The following is a 27,373-nucleotide window of genomic DNA, read 5'->3' on the forward strand; positions in this document are numbered from 1 at the left end:
ATGGATCAGGTTTTATAGCCCAAGGAAAACCTTAACTTGCAGCATTTCCTTCCAAGCTTCCAAGGTTGATCAACAGCAGTCACATATTCTCAACACAGGAAATAGTGAAACCTCTATTCTTATTAATTGCTGCCATGGATATCTTTGTCTAATAATACTTCTTTAATTCTTTAATATTTCTTTAATTCTTTAATATTTCTTCAATGTTTCTTTAATTCCCCTCACACATTACATGGTTTATATCTATTAAGCATCACTTTATTTTTTTCCCCTAAAGAACAAATAAATGAGACAGTGCAGTTATGCTTCAACCACAGACTACCAATGATAGTAAAGAAGATGAAAGTGAGGTGGAACAGAAAACTTGTGGGATTTTTTTTTTTTTTTAATATCAGCATATACATACTACTTACAGGTGTCAATGCCACCTTAGGACTGCTTTACAAGTTCAGTTAGGTTGGAGACCCTGTGCTGTGTGAAATATGTATATACATATCCATCCAGCAGTAACTTGCTGTTGCACTGGTGCACTTGCAGCCTGGTAAATTCCCTCACGAAAAAGAAAAGCAAGTCAAAGGACAGTTTTAGACAAAGATAGGCAGACTTGCCAAACACACAATAAAAGCCATATTAACAGACAACAAAGGGTATGCTGAAATACATACCTTTGCAAATACAAAATTTAAAATTATACATCACAATGCACGCCTGTATCTCTTCCACCCAATATGTTATTTAAGGCATATCAAAGTAAGCCAAATGTACTATGCACAAGATAGGCCACACAATTTTACCAGCTTCATTTGCATTTACATAAATATTACTGCTGAGTCTTCTTTAGGACCTGTATTGTTTAAAGGCATTCTTTATGTACTCAGCTTTTCTGTTTTGACTCTGCATAAACTAGTTAACAAATTTTTAAAGATATCTTGTCCACAAAACTAGTAGAGAAGGTAATTAGCAAGAATTTTAATACCATAAGGAGTTTTCTAAGTTATGCCACAGCAAACAAAACATAGACCAAGCCTAGGAGGGATCTAAAATCATTCTGTAGGGCAGTGCAACACATGCTGTTAGCTAGTAAACTTGGAGAAATTCTTTCATGCTGTTTCTTATGCAAATACAAATCAAGGTCTCAAAACACAGAGAATTTAAATTTAAGATCCTTCTTGGAAACTTACTGTCTTAGACACTACTGAAACTTTCACGGGTCTCACTATGGATCAGATGCTGTAAGATTAATCTCAAGACTACAAGTGAAATCCTCTAATGATCTACAGCCTGATACCAGGCTCCCAAGACTGGATGTCTGTTGAAAGGTTAGTACAGAATTTAAAGTGAAAAATACAAGCTGTATGTTAGCTCCAATTCAGACAGGAAATCAAGACCTGCCAGGTTTTCAGCACAGCATTCTGAGCAATGACCAATCATAAGAACAAAACCCACCAAATGCAAAATAACCTTGTCATGTCCCATAACTTCCATAAGCCTTGTCCAGGCTTGTAGCCCTTGCCCTAAAAGGGACTTCCTAAACAATACTTATTAAATGAGAACTCCACTTATTTTTGCAACTGGATTTTGGATACTAGTCCATAAAATTGCTCTATTTTGTCATTGGTTCTGAAAGTTCAAGCTGGTTCTGTCCAAAAAACAAGATGAACTAATGGAACAAGAGAGAATGTGTAAAAGGAAGAAAAAAATGAACATCAGTGCCTACTGCTTCAGCACTTTGATACAAAGACTACAGTACAATTATATACTTCAGCTTAACTTATACAGCAGTAGTTGAAGGCCTTAAGCACAAACAGCTAATAGCACTACCATATGTGTCACTTAGAATACCATGAAAAATTAACCTTTGGGGCCAGGGGAAAGATCCTAGTCTCAGGGCTACCTCACACCATTAAATGTCTGAAATATAAAAAAAGCCCATTCCTTTCTTGAAGATGCATTGCCTTCCATGTTCAACTGAACTAGATGGGGGTTACTTTGAGGACTTCTCTGGAAACTCTTTACCATCTATGAGGTAACACTGAAGTTAAGAGCGTTCCCCAAAACAGTGCAAAAATTAAAAGAACGATGACATTTAATTGCAACAAAATTCAGTTTGCAGTTTGTTTTAATTGTGGCTTTTTTTTTTCTTTGATGATGCTAATACTATCCCTGGAGGAGGTCAACTGAAAGTATTTCATGCAACTAGGAAAGAAAGATATATTATACATTCAAACACACAGCAGTGTGGTGTGAGAAATAATTTCAAGTGAAAAGGAAGTTCCTTTAGCATTGAAAAAAAAAAAATGAAGGCTATCTTCTCCCCCCATCCAAAATAAAGGCCTGACATAGGCTAAAGGATTACGGTGCAAAACTCTGATACTGCAAATATGATGAATATTCCTCCCACCAAGTAACATGAACTGCCTGAGTTCATTATCAGATTTCTTTTTTTTCCCCAATATGGAAGACTGTAGCAGTGCAAAATGACACCATTGATATATCACTTGTCTTGCTTTTGCTGCCTTTCAGCAGTGCATTTATTTTGATAAGGAAAATCCACACACATTAAAATCATTTTTATTTTTCTCCATTTTTGACACCAAAAGTGAATGTCTTATGTTACAATTCTCTAGAGGATGGACACAAGTTTAGCTATTTGGATTACTCAAAAAAGCAGTTTAGAAGAAAAAAAACCCATTAAACAGAAAAAACCCCCAAAACTATTGCTTTGCTACAATTTACTATGTTTGTCCCAAAGTTCACAGAAAGTAAAGCTTCCCCATAGCTATAGTCTACACAATAATTGTACCTAGAATAAAAAGATATTGACTATTAACTAATGTTCTCAGCTTTTTATAAGTAGCACTTTAAGAATAAGTAGTATGATTTATTGCAGTTTTGTACCAAGCAATAAGACTGAACATCTGTATGCTGCAGATTTAAGCACACCAAAAATGTATACATTCACTTAAAAAAATTCTTGCTTATCACTCTTCATTGGTAGTAGTGAAGTCAGCTGCCTGCTCAACCAAGTTACACAATAGAGAGTGTTTCAGCATGCTTCGACTGAGAAAAATAGTCAATGGCATGAAAGTAGTAAATCTCACCTTAAAAGATGAAACTGTAGCAGAAAATGCAGCAATGCCCTCTTCATACAAGAATAAAACTTCATATGGAATTTTCACACTTTGAGAATACTTCTCTACATGACTATTTAAAGATAATCACATAAAGCTGTGTTGGAAAGACCTTGCTTTTTTATAAAACAAAGAAGACCACTGCTAAGGTTGGAATTTAGACTGCTTCAGATAACAATCTTGACCCAAAAAAGTACTTTAGTAGCAAATTATTATGATGTAGTTTTTATTTCCGACACATATTACTAATAAATAAGTTCCTCTAAGACATCTCTTGCCAATTAGATTTGTATTCAGCTCCTACAACACTGTAAGCATTAAAATGAAGGGATACATTTAAATGAACTTACACTTAAACAGTTACTAATATGATACTAAGACTTTTACAGAAATGCAAACAGGTTTACAGTTACATTTACTAAAAAGTTACAGTAATCTACAGAAAAGGTTGCTGTTGTACTCTCTCTACATCCTAAGAGACCAAATGCAGTTATGTTGGTACTAAAAAATGCATAAAGAAATGCATTTCCCTTTATCCCATGTTAAAATCCTTCTCTGCTCTAATCTAGAGACAGAAGTACAACTTCTTTTCCATACAAAGGAAAAGCTTGAAAGACAACAGCTTCACATTTTACTACATTTTTGCCCTTCTCAGCTTCCAAGTTCTTGCAAAAACAAATATACATTTTCTCAAAAGTGAATTTAAAGGATGTCCACATTAAAAAAATAAACCCTACAAAAAGTTCAAAGATTTAAAAAAATGTTACTTCCATGGCAGTGATCTCCTATTTGTTCAAAGTCCAGAAAGTTACCGATGTCCATTTAATATTATCTTTCTTCATTTATCCAATTTATCAGGTTCCAATCACATTATTTGTAAAAAGTCCTTGAGCCGATGAGAGGGCAGAAGAGTTCTCTACAATTAAAAAACAGGAGATGAAACTGGGTGTGCCTTTCAGAAAGATATTCATTTGGCACTGCCCTGAGTGACAATCTTCAGGTATTTAGAAAAAGGATTTCCTTGATTAGTTTCCATTGACTGATAAACCAAAAACATGAAGACTGAAACAACAACAAAGAGAATAACTTTTATCCACAGGGAAACAGGACGTTCTTTTTTTATTGGTTGTTTCTCCGACTTGATGTCAGTCGAGGTACCATATTTTTGCACATACTTAGAGTAACTTTCCTCCAGTATGAAGTCACTGTGCTCTAGAGGCCGGCTTGCAGCTCCCTTGATTGGTCTACGGCAGCTAGCACTGTTAATTAAAAAAAAAAAAAAAATGAAATACCACGTATTTAAAAGAGCAATCTAAAGTACATAGGAAAGTTTTAGTATAATTTAGAACTGAGAATTATTTCTAGCGAATACAGTACCTGCAATACTATTTCTATAGCTTGACCAATAATGACAGATGTGTTTAAGTTAACAATTCAGTGTTCAAACAAACACTCTTAAAAAAAAAAAAAAAATCTCAAATGCTACTTCACCCTATCCACATAAAAAGGATCATAGCTGGCAATCAAACTAGAAAGGGTCTCCCTCTGTTTGCTTTTTTAATGATTACTTATGCAGCCCCACTGGGATTTCTAAACTTAAGATTACCTCCAGCCAATAAAATAACTACTGGTGGCTAAGCCAATATACAGAACCAAAAGACAATGTAGTAAGGATTAAAAAAACCCCATGTACACTGCCAAGTTCTTATATACAAGGAGTACACATATATGATTTTTATTAAAAAAAAAAAAAAAAAAAAAGTGGTATGGATTTAACTAGACCTCAAAACAGGAGAGTAAACTTGAGTGATCGGCAGATGCACTACAATAGGAGTAACTGGTACTATATTTATTCTCCTTACGGTTAAGACTTCATGCAATTGCAGTTTAAATTGAAGCTATAATTAACACATTGGAAACACAAGAGATGATTTTACATCTTAACATGAGGAAACTTTCTCTCATATCCTCTAAACAGAGCAGTTTTTTTTAATTGCCTAATTAACCAGAGGGTTGCTTCAATTTATGTTTAAAGACTCAAAAAAACCCAAACCCCAAACCCACAGGTAATAGTCTGTCCTAGATGCTATCCTTATTCACACTAGGAGTAATCAACATAACTGCCACTTAAAGGAAAAAATAGGGTATCTGAAAGTTCTTTCTGGTTTTGCAAATGAAAAAAATATACGCTGCGAGATCTTTCGTTAATTTAACAGCAGGCCTAAGCAGTTGCAATATTTAAGATTTTGGCTAGATGCAAGTCATTACCACAGAAAAGCCCTTCCCATTTAACTTTCACTATCCAGAAATTCCACTAATAATTCCTACTATGGTACCGCCCTGTTCTCCCTCCTCCAATTTAAAGAAAGAGGGTGCTGTTTTGGCAACAATTCTATTATATAAAGTGGAAGAATAGGTGGCTGTCACAAATGTCATTGAGCCAGAGCGCAAAAACTGTTCCTCAGAAATCTATCAATATAATCAAAAGATACTTCTCAGCTTAAATAGGTTTACAAGAACTAAGAAAAAAGCCCCCATAAACCTTAGAAATACCTAATTCCTGTAGGTGTTGATACTTCATAAGGGAACATTTCTTTAAGAATATCCCTTTCTACTCTTCTTTCTTCTGTAGTTCTCTCCAGCACCTAGGAAACCAAAAACAGTTATAGGCGAAACAGACAGTAAAACAAAAAGCTTCTGCATAGCTATCTCAGTGACCACAACCGTGTGCAATACATAAGAATGAATGAGTCACCCAGTGACATTCAAGAAGTTTATTTCTTGGATTTTAGAATTTTATTTAACCTTAATTATTGGCAGCCATCCGGTCACTTTTGGTGTCTTAAAGCATTTAGTGATCTCCTCAGTTTCCTTTAAGATAAAGAATAAGTTGTATAAATCCTATACACCTGCCAGCTGATGATATAGATGATCAAAAAAACTTAACCATCACCTCTATCATTGCTGTGTTGAGCAGATCACAGGACTGGTTGTGACCAACATGATTTAAAAAGCATCGATGTGGGCAATCTGTCTCTTCTTGCTGTAATAAACCATGCCACAGTACAGTAAAAAACTGACTGGAAAGCCCCATGAGCAGTTTGGAATAGAACATCAAGTTTACCCACAACTTTCTATTTGACAACTAAGTCTACATTGCAGTCATATTGTAAATGAAGCGTTAATAGTAGCTTTATCTACAGCTACATGAATAGATAGCATCTTAAAATGCAAAATTCCACAACATTACAGTATTACATAATGCAATTACATATACTTGCAGGTGCTTTAGACAGTTCTTCAAGAGATATAATTTTTGTCAGCTTGAATAGGTTAACAGTAAAAGAAGTCTTTTCTTTCTTGATAACTGACAGGAATCTACAGATGCTTTTTTTTTTAATTCAGGCATTTGGTCTAAAGTAATCCTACTACTTGACCCCTTAATGAAAGCACATTGTGTTTTTTCAGGATAGGCTGGTTTACAACCTCAAAGGGAGATAACCCAAGTCTACTCTACTTTGAGCTATTCAAAGAATTTAGAAGAAAAAAAAAATCTATGCTTTGTTCAGAAAAATAGCAGTACAAGGAGAAATAACACATCAAAACATACTTGTCTTAGGAAAAAGGAAAAACTCATTTTCACACACACACCCAAATCTGAAAGGGGAAGATAAAAATAAGTTTATACTCTTTTATGTCATGTGACAACACTAGTTTCTTTTGACTGGTGTCACCTGAGCAATGACATCTTCCACCCCTTCTGTAGTAAGAAGTAAGCACATACACACAAGAATTTTGTTCACAGAGAGTAAGCAAGAGCAATCTAAGTTTTAATTTATTTACTTCAGCTGTCATCAGTGGTTTCTTTGGTGTTCTTCTGGGCATGTCTGAGAGTTCACTGACTGACAGTGTAGGAGTTGCATGCTTGAAATTTCCAGGCACCCTATTGCCAACCTGCCGAGATTCAAAATTGTTCAAACTCAGAAACAGCCAAAATACAAAATAAAAAGGGGCAAGGTGGCAGAACCAAACAACACCTTTATGTGCATTGAGTATATGCATGTTAGAAGTTAACTCAAGAATGTTATGTAACAGATACTCCAAGATCAGCAAAAGAAACACTGCTTATCATTCCAAGTAGTTTCTTTTAAGCCATTTAGAAACATAAAAGCTCTTTAGTTCACAAGAAAAGCCAAACTTAAAAGCAAATATTCTGCCTGTACTTAAATAAAGAAAGTATCTAAGCTTTTAAAGTGGTTCTTTTCAGCCTCCCTCCTCCCCCGCCAAAGACATTAGATGGGGCCTAGTTGTTGACCTAGTCCCATCTCAAAATGAACAGTATTAGTTACTAAAACAGATACTGAATATGTGTTTTCAAAGACTACTGAATAGTCTTACTTTCCTTAAAACAGTCTTCTATTTGTCCAAAACAGAATGATTCTGTCAGTAAAGATACGTTACAGAAGAATACCACAATTGATTAAACATATTTACTAAGCATATTTACTAGGGTCTTGTTGCTTGCAGCCAATATAGTTTCATTTATGGCAGTACTCTCTGATATTACAGCATCATCTATAGGCAACTGTGCTGTAGCTTCCACCTGTTTGTTTAAAACAAACAAAAGACAACAATTGAATAAAAGAGCCACTGGGACCCTAAGAGTGAGAGAAAAAAAAAAAAAAAAGCTTGTCTATTACAAAAGTCTCTCATCACCCTTTTTCTTGGTGTTCTTGAAACTCGTGTAGACTCCCTAGAAAATGCCTGCAGAGGTCCACTTTTTGAAGATCCACTTGTCCAGACAGTCTCAGTAACTCCATCTTGAGAATAGGTCTATTCAAGCATCAAACACATGATCATATACATGAAAACCAGCTCCAAACATCGGATACTCACAACCAAAGCCAAAATAGCATGCACACTCCAAAAGCGATACGTCTACAATCAAAAAACTGTGGATCCTAATACATTCAATAATGAATAGCTAGTTGGATTAGTAGCATTGACCATAATACTTATATCTGTGCACACTGTTGTTCAAATACAGAACTGAATAGATAATGCCCAATGCCCAACAGTAAAAACTGCTAATTAGCTCACTGCCCTAGAATGAGCTAACACACTTCATCAAGTCATGGACAGCAGACATGAAGCTTTCAGGCCCGTTACACTTCCTGTCTACATACACACACAAAAATAAATCTATGAGCATAAGCAGAAAACATCACCTTGTTCTCTACACAGATAGGGCTCTATTGTCCCAAGCAGAGTTGGGCATAGTTTATGCACAGCCACCTACGTTTCAACAGGAACTAATCTTCAGCCACAGGGGTCAGGAGACAATGATCTTAAAAAGTTTCCACATACAGGGATGAAACTAACAATTTTCACATAACAGCAGGTTTACACCATCAAGCCTGACACAAATCTCTCACAAATCAAAGTAACAGCACCAAACTTCTATATAACAAATGTATATAATTCCCTATGCTTTACTGCAAGTTTCATGCTCAAAGCAAATACCCCCCTCAAATCTAATTCCAACACGGAAAGGGAGATCTGGATCTGCTTCTTCTAGATTACATACAAGATTTTCTTTTTTATTTGGTTAAGTTTAAAAATAAAAAATATTACTTTTTAATACTTCCATCTTTGCACATTAAACCTCATACAGTGATGTACTACTAAGTTTTTGGAAGTTACACTCATTGCTAAATAAAGTTATACACTACAACTGTCAGTTACAGGTTTAATAGTGGAAAGTACTTCACTAGAAGAGTATTAGCCTCAAAACAATGTGTTAAGAGAACAGGCTGAAAAGTATTTATTAACTGAGAGGGGACAGTTAATGGTTCTTTATGGTTTTTGGTTCTATGATAAATTCTGTATAACAGCTACTGCATACCCAGCAGAGGGAGCACAAGTGTTTCACTTCATTCCAAAAGTCACTAAAGCACTTAATAAAACAGACAGATCTCAGGTCCAAATAGATTCAGATTTTTTTTCTTTTTTTAGAATTGTAGATTTCAGACTAATTCTCCAAAATTCTTTACAATTTTAACAGACTTTTGATGAAACATCTTCTAACCCCTTCTTAAATATTTACCAGACACTGCATTCTGTTCCTTCCTGCAACCTACAATCACAGTTCCCCACCTCAACCCCATACACTTTCTATTTGAGAGGTGTTCTTAGAAGCTTAGAGAAAAAAAATACTAGTTTCAGAGTATTTCTACTCCAACACAATCCACTTAGGAAAGCAGGAAGGAAAATTCATTCATACTAGTAACAAAGAACTCCCCATCCCAGACTGTTTGACTACAAATTACTTATCTTCTAATGAAAAGTTAGAAGCACTTCACTAATAATTGCCTTTCTTCTGATACTTCAATCATATGTTTTAAGTACCAAGTTTCAATTTCTTTTTCTTGCATGAAAAGTCTAGGAAAAACCAGAATCTACTGCATAAAGCCTATCCAGACTTCAGAAGAACAGAGTCAACAGACAAAATAAAAAAGGAAAATAAAATTTGTTGTCTACATTTATAATTATCCACACTGTCAATGGAACAGGCCTCTAATCCTATCAAAATGTAACACTCCTCTTTGGTACACCAATACCCTGTACATAACCAGAGAAACTACAGCAGTGTGGCACACAAGCAGTGTTCAGCAAGTGCTTCTAACTGTCAAATAACTCATGAGCAGTGGAGCTATAGATTATGACTTTACCCCAACTATCACTTACCAAGTTACTACACAGGTAGTCAAAAAATAAAAATACACGGACAAGTAGGGGAGCACAGCACATGAAGAATGTCACTGTCCAAAGTTTCAGGAGAGAGACTAGTTCTACATTGCTCCTTAATATTTACATTGTTTAGCCTGCCTCTTGTCCAGTGCCATTTACTATGATGTGTCAGACTCAGTTTCGAACTCCTACTCGAGATTCACCTAATGGATTAGAAAGGGGGTATTTAAATTAGGGGTTTCTGTCAACTTTTCACTATTGGGAGGTAATTAAACACAAACAGCTGAGCTCAAGTTCATCCAGCCTTCCACTGCTGACTGATAAGACCCATGTGCCTGCTCAACCTCCCGACCCAGTTTCTTTTGCAGTCTACCTAATAACTATCTATCTATTTGCACTCTCCTCTTAAGAAAACAGCTACATCCAGCCATGCCAAATGACAGTCTGGTCAGCTATGTATGTCTGGCCTAAAACCAGTGCTCCAGAGGACCTAGAAGTAACTAGCAAGTCTGCTCACACCACACTGCCCACCAGCTCAGCCTCACCGTGCTTCAGACACTCGGTCTTATAGCCAATGCCACACAGCGCATGACAGCTGAAATAGCTCTGCAGAATGAGTATAGTCCCTTGACACATTAGCTGAAAACCTACAATGCAATTCCACATGAAGAAGGGGAGAAAAGAAAAATCTTTTCCATGTTCTGGCTTTGTTCTCAGTAAAATACATGACTACACACATTTGCTAGCCAAAAGCATTAAGTTGTTCTTGGCTTCAAGCAGCTGCAAAATTTTATGGGGGTGGGTGGGGCTGTTTGCTTTGGGTTTTTTAGATGGTTTTGTCTGTTTGCTGTACTTAAAAAAACAAAACAAAAAACAATAAATAATCAGAATTTCAAAGGTAAAAGATTTAACAAACTAAAGAGAGTTTGTGAAGAATTTGGCAATTTTGAAATTAGTTAATTTTTTTATTACTCTTTTGATTAACTCCTGGTAATTTAAATATGAAAGTTACAAAATATTGCATCTGTACTGCACATGTAAGATTGCAAAACAAAACAGCAATTATCTGATACTAATATAGTGAAACTGGATGACAAAAATTGAGTAAACAAATCATCACTTAAAATGCCACAAAAATGCCTCACTAAATCTCTTTTATTCTGTAAGAGAGTTCCTGAAGACTATAAGTTTTGTTTGTTGACAGCAGAATTAAATATCTTTATTACACTGAAGCTGGCAGGGATAACTTCTTTAAAAAAAGCAGTTCCTAAAATACAAGATTAAGATGCTTCGAAAGACCATTACAAGCAGAAGTTGCCTGAACAAATTAAAGAATATTTAGGGCATTGAACTATGTGTGTGTTTCAGTTTTTTTAAGTAAATTCTGTTCAGCTTGTACCCTAAAACTTCAACTTAAAATAAGCAAATTAGTTATCGATCTCCATAACTGTGTTCTATTACTCAGGGTTATATAGCAGCATTTTACCCACTTTAAGAGTCATCCATAGCTAAAACATTTTTATACAAATACACACACACACTCTAAATAGCAAGCATCTGGCATTTAACAAAGTACTGAGAAATGTCATTGCGATCTGCTAAAATACACCAAGAAATTAACAAGTCAAATTCTGAGTCACTGAATATTTCTGTCCAAGTCCTTTACTTTAGCATAACTCCACTACTTACTGATGAACAACACTGTAAAGACTAAGTATCCTCAGCTGGGAAGCAGGTTATTTACTGGCGCTTTCACATCAGAAGTACAGATCATCCATCAACTACCAAACCCAGTATTCAGCAGTTTAAAAATCAGAGGTGCTTCTGTAAAATCTCTTTTGCATCAAGACAGCAGAACTAATATCTATTAAGACAGGTGGTATATAAAGGGACATCTACACTTGTTATTTATTCTTTTTCTTCTCTAGAAGTTTTTCAACAAATTCATGTCTACTCTAATACTGCTGCTACAAACATAGTTGAAGAAAAAAATTATACAGATAGCTAGTGTATGCGTGAACACACATACACACAGCTGTACTTATAGGCATATACCCAAACACATTTAAAATAAATACCTATATCTGTAGCAACCTAACCATATAGATGTATTTAAAAACACTTAAACAAACAAACAAAAAACAACCAAAAAAACCCACCAAAAACCACCAAAACCACACACCCCTTTGTTTAAACTTCTTTTTTTAAGAAACCACTGCATTTACTAAATCAAGTTGATTACAAGCATCCAACAGAAAGCCATCAGCCCATGTCAGATTTTGAAAACTAAACACGTTAAGGTTGCCTACTATTCTCCTCTAGGAGATGCAACAGCAGCTGGCAAGTCAGACAAACAGCTTTTAGCAGACAGTAACTTTCAGCATTATCAGACATGCTAAAAACAGCCACTGTAGTTAATTCACAAGATTTTCATGCTATATTAGAACGGGCTTTCTAAAAGAATTTTTTAAAAAACAGCATAGCTCACTTAGTCAAATGTGATGTTAAAAGTAGTAAAGTGTTTAGTGAGCACATCACCTGCAGTTAGTAGCTGTTCCACAAACTGCTATGATAAACATACCTGGTTGTGTTCAGGAACTCTTTTTTGTTTGAGTGCTACTGGCGTCTTCGTCCTGGTCTTCAGAGGTTCCCTCTTCTCAAGCCTCAGCTCAGTCTTCGGATCTGCAACCAGTTTTAATGTAATACTAGTTTCTATAATACTACTATTTGTTGTACTAGTTGAAACCAAATGCATTTTAATAAAAATTCATTTTAAGAGGCAACCTAACTCTCATGAGTTACCACTTCCTTAAAAAGCCGTGAAACAGGTACATTTCACCATTAAATGTATAAGAACAACATTTGAAGAATAACTTTAAAATCATTTTAAAACACTGACCCACATATTTACATTTTGTGTTAAAAATCCTACATTTCAGATAAGCCTTGACCAATCCAGCAGCTCCATTTAGAAACTGGTATCAAATTGCTACTCCTTTAACCAGAGTACCATTTTACTATTGATTGTAATAAAGGTATTGAAGCTTGTCAATGCTGTTTGAAGTTGTTAGCTTAGTTTCTTCTATATCCTTTTATATAAAACCCCATTTTTGATGCTGTAGGAAGGAGACTGGTTAGCAGTCATCTCACCAATAAGAGGATGCATTGTTCCCACTGCTTTTCTAAAATTCTAATAGCATTTTCAAGATTTCAACATATTCAAGATTTTTTTTTTTTTGGTAAGAGAGAAGGGGAATAATTGGGTTTGAGTTTTTTCCCCAGTGTGTGAACAGTTCAGTAATTATATGAAGCCTATGTATTTATAAGAAGTTAGTTGTGACTGGGCTTTTGGCTGTCCCAAACATTAAGAAATCAATCTCTAATATCCTTCCCCCCCTAAAAGTGCAAGAATCCAAAATATGCAAGGGAGATCAATCCAATTACTAGTTCTATTTCAACCCTTTCTGTCCTATGTCCATGGAAATTCCTGTAAAAACAGAAAAAAAAACCCCACCCCCCCAAACCAAGTCACACTAAATAAGCATCTTCTAACACTCCATTCAAGTAATTATTTAAAACCTGTGCTGTTTTTATTTTTTGTAAATTGCACAATGGTGTGTTTTCAGTTCCACTTCCCCCACCACTACACTTTCTTGATACAAACTTGATATTGAAACCACAAAAAAACACACCCAGGACAAACCAAACAACCCACTCCCAACTAAGTGCATGAAGAGCAAAGCATAAAAGGGGTTGAATCATAAGTATTAGATAATTAACAGAAGAGAATAAAAGTTTAATAAACAAATGTTCATTCACCACTCCATAGTAAATAACTACTGTTATTTACTATGAGCATCATAAGACAAAATTGGACTGGTACTTAAGTATAAAGTGCAAAGAACATTGAAACACCCATTATACAGTTCTCCTGTCTTTTGGATTTACAGGCTTCAGTCTGGGGAAAATGGATATAAGGGACCAGCTCAGAAGCAAAAGGTTTCCTTTCCCAGAACAGGCACCTAGTACTGCATGATCCAGTACATGACTGACATGGCCCACAGCAGTATCTTACAACTTCACACAACAGCAAGACTGTAGGAGAATAGATTGTGGAAGATTAGGAATGGGGCTGTGGCCAAGCTTCATCCCTAATGGGGTGCAGTATAAGACAGGTGAACAGCATTTAAGGAGAAGCATGGAATGCTGATGTGTATTGACCAATCACAAAAGAGTAAAAGGGCATGCAGGCATTATGCATGTGAGAAAGAAAAGTATAAAGAGTTAGGAGGAGAGAGAAGAGAGATTTTTGCTGGACATGGAGTAAGGGTTAGGTGGTCACGTTAGGGACAGGAAGGAGTTAGCTCGTCCAGAAGAGGGAAGGAGTCAATGTTTTATAGAACAGCCTGTGAGACTACACACAGAGAAGGTAGAGAGTTTTTACTACAGGATAATAAACTGATGGCATCAGTCAGTTTGAGAGTACCGTCCAGTGGTACAAAGCACTGACTCCAACCCAAATCATACCCTCTTTAGGTTATTTCTACTGCAAATATTATTCATGTATAATTTGAATAATTCCCATGCAAGTTCCACTCAAATCTTACCTTCTTCATTGTCACTGTACTGGTCAGAATCATTGTTTCCATTCTGTCTGGTGTTCTCAGTAGTTGAAATTGCTGGGAGAGGCACAGGTGCCTTCAGGTCAGGGCCTTGTTCCATTAGTTTCAAAAGCTTTTTCTCATAAAGTTTCCTAGTAGTAGCTATAATAAGGAAGGATACATGCTAAAGAAACAGTTTTAATCTTTCGTGACTTGACTGATAGAACTTGACTGTTACATATTCTTTGAGAATTTCTGAACATAATGTTTTGTTTATTTTTAATCAGTTTGTATGGCCCAGATTGTCCATATATATATATATATATACATACACACACCTCTAGGTACACAGCTCTGCCTCTAAAGCTTTTAACTTTCAGTTTAAGAGAATACTTAGATAAACTTAGACCTCTTTGTACACTGAAAGTTATAGAAAGGAAACCTATGGAAAGTGAATTTACCTGCTTCTTTAGCTGTTTTGCTTCATACGCTGGAATATACAAATTGTTATTCCCTCATCAAAAAAAATTAGTGAGTTTGATATTGCAAGGGCAACAATTTCTATGCGAATTGCACTATTATTCTGCTAATTCCCTTACCCTGGAATTAATGCCCCTGTCCTTGCTTTGTTGTCAACCTCAGTCCAGCAAACATCAGAGGTGGTGCAAGCAAGTAGCAACAACAGAACTTTCTGCATGCTGCCATCTAGTCATCAGGTTAGCTTGCTTGATTTAAGAGGACAGCTGATTAAAACATTTAAAGTCTAGCACATACTTCCACATATGGACTTTGTTGGCAAAAATCTGTAGAGGTGACTGGTGCCTGAGCTGTTAGCTGCAGAAAAAAAAATTCTAACTTTTGAAGTTTTCTAATAAGAGAAAACCACCATTTAAAAGAAATGGCAGCCTCCCAAGAAAGAGTCCATACCCTGTAAGAATGAAAGGCAATAATTTAGACCACATGTAAATGCTTCTCCAGTGGACTACATAGTTTCTTGAGGCTTTTCATACTTGAGTACTATCCAAGAAGTACAGGATGAATGGCAAGGCATGCAGAATCACCTAACTGAAAATATTACAGATAAGACTTTGAATACACACAGGACTGCAGGCTCAGTCACGGACGCTTCCTTCCACCTAGGATTTCAAGAATATTCCACAGAAGGCTCAGCATACTACACACAATCTTTTTTTTAAGAGTTGTGAAATCAAATTCCCTTGCCATTAAGCTACTGCACAATCTGAAAGGCAAGGCACGTTGATCTCACATCACAGATGAGTGCAGGAGACTAGGCTTGGGTCAGGACTACTCCTGACATAGACCAGCACACAGGACAGAATGCTAGGCTAGAAAAAAAACATTAGCAAAGGAAAACATTACAGCACAATGCAGCGAGTAGGAAATGCTCTAGGGATAGGGAAGTTCCCTGTTCTCATTGTGCTCTCAATACTATTAGGTTATTATGTAAGATTATTTCCTATTTAAGTGGGCCCAGATCTAAAGCTCCGTATCAGAAGCAAACTGCAGACTTGTCCACCTACAATGCTTCAAGACTTCTCAATGTAAACAGTTCAATGAAAATATCCTAGGTGGGAAGTAGGATTGCAACAGTACTGGTACTAAAAAGTAACTGAATCAGTGAAACTTCACAAGTGAGGTTTAGTGAGAAATAAAACAGGTTGGTATCTACTAGTTCAATTGACCTACCTACAATCGGGCCAGGATTTACTCCATACTTCATAAGTTGCTCTTGAAGGTCTTCATTACTCATCTCTGTTATATCTAGGTCATCCTTCTCCTCTGGTCTGGGTTTGTCAGTTTTCTTTGTAGCTTTCTAAAAGAAGGAGGGAGAAGTAAGAGACACAGTGTTTCCAGTTAACACTGAACACATCTTTTTCTTCTAAGGGAACAGAAGACGAGTACTAAACATATAAACCCAGAAAAAATTAATTCTATTCTCCTCCATGATCACTACTAAAGCTCATGTACAGGACAAATATTTACACCTACAAAGAAAACATGCACAAGTTTTCTACTTAGGAAGGAAACACCCATTACAAGTCTCCTCCAGAGTTTAAAAAAAAACCAAAAATTACTCATTAATTTGGTCTTGTGTTTTAATTTGAAGTTCAAGTATACAGTGGGAGGGGATTGCCTTCCTGTGACTGGAAAAGTAAGCTTCTTCTGATGGTTCACCATCAATGCAAAAAAGTACAAATATTTATGTTACACTGGCATTTCTTTGCATTATTTTTCTACCTGGTAGGTCAGCATATCATCTAATGATATGGAACAAGCTCTTTAGTATCTACATACTTTCAACCAAGTTTCCAAAACTCCTATTCCTACCTGTCCTGTCATTCTCTGTAAGATTAAATGAGTGTCACCAGGAAAAGCAAAAATCAAGAACAGTCTCAAATTTTCAAAATCCTGCTCGTCTGCTTAGGCCTCTGCTACTTGTAGCACTAACACATTTCAAACCCAACTCTTGCAACACTACTTGAACTCTTGGCAATGCACATACAGATTGCTATCAAAATAATCTGCTGAGATACTGCTCCTAAATTAGCAATTTCTACTCAGTCCAAACAGAGTGATCATAACATTTCTTCAACTTGGGAAGCCGCTGTTACTACAATAGGCATTTTGAAAGTGGAGAGATGTATTGGATTCTTTAACCTAGAAATGTGTATTCTATTTCATCTGTTGAAAGCTGGTTTTTTGGGAGATGCTTTATCCTTCTCTTGTAACTCCAGGGGGGAGGGGGGCAGATGCCTCCTGATAATGGCCCATCCATTAAAACCAGGCGAGGCAGTGTTTCTTATCTCTTTCACCACCCCTCCATCCTCCAGGGGGACATCTTCTGATAATGGGCCATCAGGGCCCACCAATGACATGATACATTCCATCATCCCATTGTGAGATGCTCCACACAGTGGGGGAGGAGCCAGCTGTTCCTACCTAGATAAAAACTGGGACTGAAGGACACAAGGTATCCAGTTTTTCCAGTGGATTCCTAGAGGAAGACTGGACCCCTCTCATCATCACTGGATTTTCTACAGGACCATCTCTACTCCACAGAACCACATCTGTTACTCCAGGAGGACTTATTTGGACTGCTTCCAACACCCTGACCAGGGTGTCAGGTCATACCACTGGCTCTCTCAGGGTTTTTTTCCAGGATCTTTGTTTGCTTCCTTGCCCTTTTTTTTTTTTTTTGGTACTACTACATTTGTATTTTCCTTTTTATTTTTAATATTCCTAGTAAAGAACCACTACTCCTATTCCCATATCTTTGCCTGAGAGCCCCTAAATGCAAAATTATAATAATTTGGAGGGAGGGGGTTTATATTCTCCATTCCAAGGGAAGCTCTAGCTTTCCCTGGCAGACAACTGTCTTTCAAAACCAAGACAAGAGGTAAGACAGAAAAAAGCATGCTAAGGATTTGCATGCTCTTTACTAAGGAAGATTTTGATACTGCTTTGAAATAAGTCATATTTGTATCTCCAAGTTGTATTATATAAACAGAAATAATTTCTGCACTTACCATTTTTCTTAACTCAGTTGGCCAGAGGGCCTATCTGGGTCCTTTTTGGTACTAACAAAAGACTAAAATTCCAAATACAAATATGCTATAAACACTCAGTAACAATTAACAGGGTTTTTTCTTGCTGTATTTTATAGGATAACAACAAAACACTTTAGGATATTTACATGAGCCAACAGTATTTGTCTAGCTATTAATGTCAGTTCAATATTTGTTTGTGTGCAAGCTTGGTCTTGCCTCAAATATCTTGGTATTTGAAAGCTAAACAGGGACTGTATGAAGGTTTCCCAAATACATCAGACTCCAAATTTTCCTCTGACTCCTGAATATTCCAGCATGACAAACATAAAATCAGCTGCTGAAAAGCAACAGACTCTCCAAGATATCATGGCATTTCTTTATTCTAAGAAATAGACTCCAAACAGTCTGAAGAAAGTACAGGGTCATTAAAGTGGCAGAATTGACTAAAGACAGATTTACAACTCACTCTATCAGTCATGCCACTCCTAATTAGTTTTTGAAGCAATTGAGCCTCCTTACATAGTACACAAGAAACAATCAGCCTGCAGCTGCACAACACTTTCATTCACTTTTGACCATGTTGTGTCACTAGAGGACATGAAGAAAAAATTATACACACTCTCTGACTCCAAGAGGTGAAGGCTGAAGAAGTTTTTATTTACAAAGACCTTGCTTTTATGGGTTTTGAAGAATGACCAGGGATTGGAGAAAAAGGTTTCCACTTCTCCACCACACTGGCCAGGCTAGAAGTCCATCAGTTGACTCTCATTAGAAAGGAACGTGGAAAACATAATTGTCTACAGAGAACAGCCGTGAGAATTCAGCTGCAGAGCTGTAAACGTTTCACAAAAGCTCACATAATATGACAACAATGTTGGTCATAACATTATGTCAAGTTAAATACCACATTAATTTCAATTTCATATTCAGTGTTTTTTCTGATCTACTGAACTGTCCAAATAGAAAAAAGTTCTGAAAAAATGGCTGGGTTTTCTTGTTGAGGTCTGTTTAGACTAATGAGAGCTCTAATGTTTGCCCACATCACCAAGCAGATTAACCAAGATGCTATTCCAAATTTCTGAAGAAAACTACCATGGTGCAGGAAATTGACATTCCAATGACACTTTAGACAAACTGGAAACCTAATGTAATGTATCTTCTCTACCTGTGTTCCCTGAGAGACCACAGAAGATACTATAACAATATATAACGGAAAAACTACTCAGCATTGTGGATGCTTTACAGACATCTTAGCCAGCAGAAATCGGACTGCAACAAATGAGTACCAGGGTACTCTAACACAAGTAAATTCATATATCTCATGGTTTCTTTGTGGTTTTTTTTCCTTCAAAACACCTTCCTGCACTATTGTCACAGAGATCATAATCAAAATAGCCAGCCTCAGCAGAGAAAAAGAGTAGGGAGGTGATGAAAGGAAGTTGAAAGTAATCTGTGTTCTTCAATAATTGGGCCAGATGTGTTCATTTTATGTTCTGCAAGGTCACAGCTTTTACTTTTGAACACCTATTCTCCTTAGAGCAGGAGCAAATTACTTCCTTCATAAAAGTAGAAAGCCGTCATTTAACCATTTACTGGACCACAAGAGGAGTCCCTAGAAGTACAAGGCAGGATAGAAGAATTTCTCATACCTCAGCTTTGGTATGACACCATTAACTTCAGCAACGACACTAGCTTTAATTACCACCACTATTATAGTGTAATGCACCACTATACTTCCCATGCATCATAACTAATCCGCTGGACTACACCATGAGACAGATCAAAAGAGCTAGCTTAAAAACTTAACACTGTAAATTAAAAACAAACAAAACCCAAAATCCCACATCTGCATTTATCTGTTCTATGACCACTAGTAAAATCTGTCCTACTGTGGTGCAGAGATGAAGTGCTTAAAATGAAATTACAGCAATATCCAGGATTTGCCAAAGTAAGGTGGTGCAGCTGACCACTTAGCCCATAATGTAAGTATTTTTGCAGTAATACACCCAAATCTATGTAAATATTTTTGCAACAATATACCCAAATCAATAAATCCTTATCTGAAAATCTTCCAATCCTATTCAGAGCTCACAGCATAAAAAATATTTCTAGTCATTGCTATTTTATAGAAAACAGAAGATGGAAGACTATCTGCATACTTCACTTGAAAGATTTGTTCAGATCAGAGATAGCAATCTGGTAGTAGTATCTGTCAGGCTCAGTTTCTGATTGCCTAGGAACTAACTCTTAAAACAAGTACTGAAGAGAATTTTAAGCATGGGGCTGCCACACAGCATTCTCAGAACTAGAGCCACAGAAAAACAGCAGCATAAGAGAAGTTTATCTTCTCCAAGTATCATCTCTCGACAGCACAAAGTTTTCACGTTCTTTTGTAGCAAGAAGAGCAGAGAATACAAGCAGCTAGAATTCAGACTCGGAAGCTACCTACCCCTTACCTTTGGCATTCCTGCTGAATAGAAATGAACAGCCAGAGACCACCTTAATCAGGCAAACTTCATAAGCACCTGTACTAGTCCTAGCACTGTCCCAAAGACAAGCATAAGAAACATGTTGAAGAAGCTGTTAAATAATAAAACCAAGAACTATGGGGCATCACTAGAAAACTATTTTCAAATCCCAAGGTAAATGGCATGTACATCAGGATACACAATGATTTCAGTCCCAAACAGGTGCAGCTTCATCATTAGACGCAAAAAGGGTCAGTGCTTATTTATGATTTCTCTGAATGAGGTTAAGATAGGCTAAAGAAAGCCCAAATCACACCAAAAGAATGCTGTTTAATTCTCCAGTTTGTAGAGTTCCCTCTGGTAACAAATAACTATCTCTCTTAGGAGACGTGAAGAAAAGGAACTGGATATGCAAAGTGTTAATAATAGATTTATAATTTGAAATAGATAGGTCTTTATTCTCCTTGTACTTTTTATTCTACCATACACAATCATTTCCTGCAGTAGAATTTCCTTTTTTAAGAAACAAGTCCTACTGAACTTTTTAACCTTAAAGGCCTGGAGACAATATTTACCAAAAGCTACAGGACAGACAAAATAAACAGTGGAAAGGAAATTACGCAGAAGCAACTACTGATACACACAACTTAGAGAATTCACTACCTTTTAACCATAATTAGTAAGTGCCAGACTTAGAATTTTCAAGCCTATGTACACAATTATGTACAGTAATAGTTATAAATTGTAAAATTAGGGACTATTCAACCCTTCCACCCTCTTCTCCTCCCAGACAAATTTCCCTATTATTTGGTGAAGGAAATGTACCCACTCAAAGTCTGAAGGTGCAGAACATCATGGCATGATTTCTCATTGCAGTGGGAATTACTTTGGTCATCTCATCTCTGCTGCCCACAGCTTTCTCTCAACCAGCAGATGAGCACCTTTTAAAAGGCCACAAATGATTTAAACTGTATTTTGGGTGACATTTGCGCGGCACGTCATAATTAAGACATACAGCCACACAGGAAACACCAAATAGATTCTCTACCTTCACTGGGCACACACAGATGCTTTACACTGTCTCACCTATCCAGTACACTTTCCACACACCTAATCTTCATAAACTTCCAGTTTTACTATTACCTTCCCTTTTCCAATAGGGAAGGGGTTGAAGCTCTCATTACCTCAGCTACAGCTATTACAACTACAGCATTCTAACTATGAAGAGCTGAAGCTAGCTCTTTATTTACTTGACTACTTGATTAGAACAAAAAGCACCAACAATCCAAACAAACAATTCTCTTCCCTTCCCCCACCATCAGACCAAACATCTTTCTCTGATAGGTCTCTTGTATGATCTTTCAAACAGGCCCTTCAGGTCCAGATGTTCTCATCATACCTTTATTAACAGGAGACATTTGACTGATCTTTTTATATCATCACTTTAAAGGTCAAAAATATCACTCAAAATATGTTTTAGAACTGATTCTTCCAGGACATGAAATACACAATAAGCTCAGCCATCACAATCTACACGTTCTAAGTTCTGAACAGTTCCTGTTTGACAAACAGCATCAAGACAATATTTCTAGTAGGTGCATGCTTTAAAACAATGGTCCGAGAGAGGCAAAAACGTAATTTCATAGTTACTTTTCCTATGAGCTACCTGTGCTGATATTCAGCCCATAACTAACCAGGACAACAGGCATGCAGATGCAGGTGGTTCACCTTGCAGCAAAACAGTGTCTTACATACCTAGTCACTGTCCTCACATACCACTACGTTAAACAGGCTTAGGGGGGAAAAAGAAAAAAAAAGTTGCTCAAAAACATAAGTAAAGCTGGAGAAGCAGACTCCTCCAGACAATACTGTCAGACCGAGACACAAACAGGTGTGATTTTAAAAGCTTTTCCTCTTCTGGTAGGATTATATAGCCAAAGTGAGCTATATATTCTTGGGCTGAATAGAGCTAAGCCAGAAAGAAGAGTGATGGATTCAAAACACAATTTGCAACAGAATTCAAACTATGTGATTTTGTCTCTGTACAGCTTTTATCAATAGAAAATAAGCACCCAAATGTATTATCAGGTGCAAAAAAAACACTCAAACTACAGTGTAGGCAGTTCAAAATTACTAATGACCACAACCACGTCAAAACTCTAATGCCAGTATTAAGAAATCCGGTGTAGCTTTCAGTGACCGGAGCATGGATATCGAGATTATTCCTTTGCACTTGTTGTTCATACCCATTTTAAGAAAAGCGAAGCCAGCCGAGGGACCCCGCGGGAAGAGCCGCTCGGAGCGAGCGCCCCGCGCTCCCCGGCGCTGTGAGGGCCCCGGCGCGCCCCCTGGCGCCCGGCGCCGCCGGCAGCCCTGCCCGCAGCGCCACCGCGCCCCCCTACTCCTCGGCACACCCCAGAACTGCAACGCAACCAGGCTGCGGGCTCAGAGAGGCTTCTGACCACTTGCTCGTAATAAAGGGGTGGGGGAAGGCCCGTTCCTTCATTTTATTCCTCCTTTCCATAAATCCTTACAGTTCCAGTTTCCCTTCTTGCCCCTTATTTCTAACTTCTTCAGACGTCTGAGTGCTTTCCCTCCAGTCCTCTCAATCTTATCAAGATATTTTGCTTTGCTATTTCACCAGAATCCCAGTCCCCTGGGACATCAGACTTCCCTCACTCTTCCTCTTCTTTCCAACTGTTCTGGGGGAAAATCGTTCTGTGCTAATCTTTTTGAAGGAGAGCTGCTCAGAGAAGCACCCTTATGCCAAAAGTCATTAACAGGGACAACAGCTAGTCAGGCTACAAGCAGTTTCAGAACTACTCAAGCGGCACAAAGGAAGCAACAAGTACACATCATGCAAGTTCGTTTTGCTTGGAAGGTATTGTTTGGAATTTTTCTGAGTGTTTTGGTTTGGGGTTGGTTGGTTGGGGCAGGGGGGCAAGGGGAAGGTGATACAACACAGGGCACAACAGATCCAAATCTGAGCAACTCTCACTAGAGTATCTGCTGAAGTTCTGGAACCTCTGACGATACAGTGCTCCGATATAAACACGCGAGATATGCATAAATAGCACAGAGCCTTCCAGATATTGTTAACAAAAGTGTAGGAGTACCACCCATTCTGTAAACATCAAAAAAGTCACCCATAATTGTTTAAACTTAAGCAGTGTGGAAAGGAAAACTCAGATCTAGGATAGGAACTAGCAGTTCCTCCACCAACAAGCAAGAAACGAGTCAGATTCAAGCTCATCTTGTTTTACTCAAAAGCACCGTATGAATGCTATCAACAGACCACTCTAAGTCAGAGAAATGTCTGTTCCACTGTAACTGCATTCAGTGAATGCCAGATAAGAGTCTGAAATAGACGCATACTAAGGTAAATAACTTGGTTTTAGAGAACTCTTCCTCTTGAAGTTGCAGTTTTCAATTTTTTAATTCAAGAACGGTTCTCTTGAGCTTTTGAAGGTTAAAGCACGAAAGACCTTCAAAGGACGCCGTTCTCGGCACTCTCTTAACTAATGCCCTTTGAAACATCGTATCTAAGATACAATTAAATAGTTGTACTATCACACACATTAGGACTCCGGAAGCTGATAATCATTATCCAAGTCTTCCTCGAGACCAGACCTCTTACAATTACCAGTTACAAGACTGCTTTCTCAATATATGCAAATTTATAGTCCACTTATGAAAAATTAACAAGGAAATCATATTTTCCCAAAGAGAAAAATTCCAAATGGCATCAGCTTCCCCTCTTTCCTTACATGTGTAAAGTCTATGAAGACAAGTACAGTGGACGAACTGAACGGGCACCACAGGCGCTCTGCTATAAAACACATCTCAGCGTACGAGCAAGACATCTACACTACGCAGACCCTCTTTACACTAAACAGTCCACTTCATTAAGTGAAACAAGCCAGCTGTTCCCCCACAGCCTCACCCTTTCATTTAGAGTAATTTACACCGAGTAGCACTGGCGCCGTACAACCGAGACAGGTGACGGGAGTCCTTTCCTGAGCAAGTTGCAACCTCGTGCAGTCCTCTTGCTTCGTTCCTCCAACACCGAAATAGTCTACTTAGGACACCGCGCGCCAGGCTACAGCAAAGGTTTCCCAATTTACAGTCGGGGGGGGCTGTCGCACTCTCCACACGCGGTCGCGCTGCCCCTGCCCCCCAAAGCCAGCTACTCCAAAAGGAGCTCAGAGCGGGACGCATCCCAGAAGAGCAGCCGGCTGCCGCGGCACCGACCCGCAGTCCTAGATCGTCCCCGACGGGGGGCGGCCGCCCGGCAGCGCGCCTGGGCTCCTCTCCCCCAGGCGGCGGAACCGTCCCGGCGGGGCACGATCAGCCGATCCGGAGACCCGACGCGCGGGGATCCCGGCGCGTAGTGCCGCTCCCCGAGCCGCGGGCGGAGGCGGCCGGCCCCGTTCGGGCGGGAAAGAGGGCCCGAGGCTGCCGGAAAGCCGAGGCGGCGCGAGCGGGAGGCAGCGGTACTCACCCGCCCGGCGGCAGCAGCGCCGCGGCTCCGGGCGCCGAGAGGTGTGGGCTCCCGCTCCTCGTCGCTAGAAAAGTCGGGCTGCGCGAGGGCGGGAGGGTTGCGGGCGGTGAGGTGCTGCAGGTAGAGCTGCACGTACACGTCCTTGCGCTGCTCGCCGCCCGGGAGGCTCACATTGTTAGCGATCAGCTCGCTCTTCAGCTTCTCCTTGGTCAGCACGGACGGATCCGCCAGGAACTCGGGCATCGCCGCCGGCCGCAGCCGCCGCCGCTCTCCCGGGAGAGGCACCAACAAAGCGCGGGGAGAAGGGGCGGGGGAGCGAGAGAGGAGGAGGACTCGCCTGCTCCGCGCCAGGGACCAGCACCACAGCGGCCGCGCGCACCAAACGCTCCTTCCCAGCCGGCAATAAACCGTGCCCTGATTGGCGGGGAGGGCAACGAAGCGGCCCCTCTATTGGCTGATGGGCGGAAAAGGGGCGGGGCGCGCGGGAGCAGCGGCGTTGGTGCTTTGCGCGAGGGACAGTAACGCAGTTTAAATTCTGCTCGGGCGGGAGAGGTGCGCGGGGCGGTGCTCGTGGGTGCGGGAGGGGCCGCTGGGGCCCTTTCGGGTGTTCGGTGTGTCCCCGCCGCCGGGAGCTCCCGTCCCTGTCGCGAGCAGTGGGGGAGGTGGTTAACGCGATCCCAGTTACCTGCCCTGATCCCCGTGCCCTGCCGCGACACCTGCCGCCGCCTCTGCCCGCCCGCCGGCACCTGTGGCCCTGACGAAGCGCACCGTGGGCAGCCGTCCCTCCCGCGCTCGGCGCCGCGGGCCGGGCGGGCGCGGGAGTTCTTTCTCCCCCGGGATAACCGCCCTCGCCCAACCCTTTAGCTGTTGGGCTCCAGAAGAAATCCAGCCGGGAAATCGGTAGCTTGTTAGCGTGACTGCCGCCGTTGCGGTGACTTAAACGCAAAAAACCGCCCCAAACTCACATCTGTAATACCGCAGAGTGTGAAAGGAGCACAGTCGTTTTATTTATTTATTTGTAAAGTCGACTTCCAAAATGTCACAAGTGTGTCCCTGCTGGGGATGTTCGATTGAGTTCAAGACTGCAGTCTTAGTTTTTAAACAAGCGGGTTGAATCCTTCTGTGTTTAGATTTTACTATATAGCCTATACTTTTGAGAACTGCATTGCAGTACCAGAGATATGTGGCTATTTTAATTTTCCTATCAGTCATGGTTCTGAAACAGGACGGTTGGTGTTTGCACCTACTCCCCTTTTGTGTTCCAGAAAGAGTTCTAAATTGCTGTTGGGAAAAGGGTTTTCCACTACTGTTGTGTGCTCCATCGTGAAGCTGCCCTGGTGCCTGTTGTTCCTGTTTACCTTACCTCAGTATCAGTTAGATGAAGGTGACGAGGTTTATTTTTTGTGGAAGGTAATTTCGAGGCAGGTCAAGGACCCACGCACAGGAAGCCTTGACTCTTCCAACTGAAGAACTGTGTGGTGTAACAAAGTAATTAAGACGAGGGAGAAGCTTAACTTGGAGCATTTAATTTGCCTTGTTATGCCAGTGGCTCTGTGAGATGGCAGTCATCTGAAGTTCATTATAATTTGTATATGAAAGTGCTTGGTTCTTGGTGTACATACTTAACCTATTCAGTTTGTTTGGCAACGAGGGTGAACAGTGAGTAGAAACATCCTCCTCCTTTAATACCACACACGTACACAGTAAAAAGTAATGTATCAATGTGGATTGACTACTACCACTTACTTTTAAGTTTGAATAGAACAAATTAGATGATTCTATCTATTTTTCAGCATATCTTACCCAAAATTTTACCAGGTACATGCATATGACATGATATGTGTTTTGGAAATGCTTAAAGGAAATTTAATTCCTCTTCAATTTTGATAGTACTAATTTAAAACAGGGATAGTATTTTACACCTTGAAAATCTTTTAGGTGGCTTGGAAAATAGTCTTTCCTCTGCCTTTAAGAATTTGCTTCTTTTTCAGTTATGGAATGAGTTGCACAGCATATTTTAGAGAGATTCTTCAGCTATCACACTAATGTAAAAAATAACGTCAACTCATATCAAGTCTAAAATGTTTTAAAGCAGCATAAGGAGGCACTGGGTCAGGGAAATTTGAGCCAAAGTTAGTAGTGAAAATACAATCTAAGAAATTGGTGCACTCAGCATCTAACATCCCCACAGACAACAACAGTAGTACGATAGCCCTGAAGCGTGTTTTTTGACAGTGCTTCTTAGAAGAGTGCAGGCACCATTTGCAACTCACTGTACTGTTCAGATTCCACAATACAGTTGGTGCTGGCTTTTCTTGTGCGTGACAATTCAGGAGTGGAAGAAAGTGCAAAC

The 27,373-nt window shown here is 39.1% G+C and overlaps 1 protein-coding gene across 10 annotated transcripts; it reads right to left on the bottom strand.

Moving 5' to 3' along the window:
- Positions 1–2,498: 2,498 nt before the first annotated feature.
- TMPO (thymopoietin) lies at positions 2,499–25,423 on the bottom strand. 10 transcript variants are annotated; one of them, XM_040061453.1, is made up of 11 exons: positions 25,021–25,423; positions 16,190–16,316; positions 14,489–14,644; positions 12,463–12,563; positions 7,848–7,964; positions 7,639–7,734; positions 6,975–7,085; positions 6,085–6,174; positions 5,937–6,002; positions 5,685–5,776; positions 2,499–4,390 (listed from the first exon to the last, which is right to left on the bottom strand). In XM_040061453.1, exons 1-11 carry the CDS (start codon positions 25,261–25,263, stop codon positions 4,099–4,101), a joined length of 1,491 nt encoding a protein of 496 aa, XP_039917387.1. In that variant the 5' UTR covers positions 25,264–25,423; the 3' UTR covers positions 2,499–4,098. The 10 variants fall into 10 exon arrangements, with proteins under 10 accessions (XP_039917387.1, XP_039917388.1, XP_039917389.1 ...); XM_040061454.1 differs by lacking the exon at positions 5,937–6,002; XM_040061455.2 differs by lacking the exon at positions 7,848–7,964 and having other exon boundaries at positions 25,021–25,403.
- Positions 25,424–27,373: the final 1,950 nt, after the last annotated feature.

The sequence above is a fragment of the Hirundo rustica genome, chromosome 4 (assembly GCF_015227805.2).
Source record: "Hirundo rustica isolate bHirRus1 chromosome 4, bHirRus1.pri.v3, whole genome shotgun sequence".
Taxonomy (NCBI): domain Eukaryota; kingdom Metazoa; phylum Chordata; class Aves; order Passeriformes; family Hirundinidae; genus Hirundo; species Hirundo rustica.

Coding starts and splice junctions, on each gene's coding strand:
- TMPO (XM_040061453.1), bottom strand. CDS start 25,263: ATGCCCGAGTTCCTGGCGGATCCGTCCGTGCTGACCAAGGAGAAGCTG. Junction 16,317..25,020: donor GCGCTGCTGCCGCCGGGCGG/GTGAGTACCGCT, acceptor TCCTTCTTTTAG/AAAGCTACAAAGAAAACTGA. Junction 7,965..12,462: donor GAGTTCCTGAACACAACCAG/GTATGTTTATCA, acceptor ATGCTTGAATAG/ACCTATTCTCAAGATGGAGT.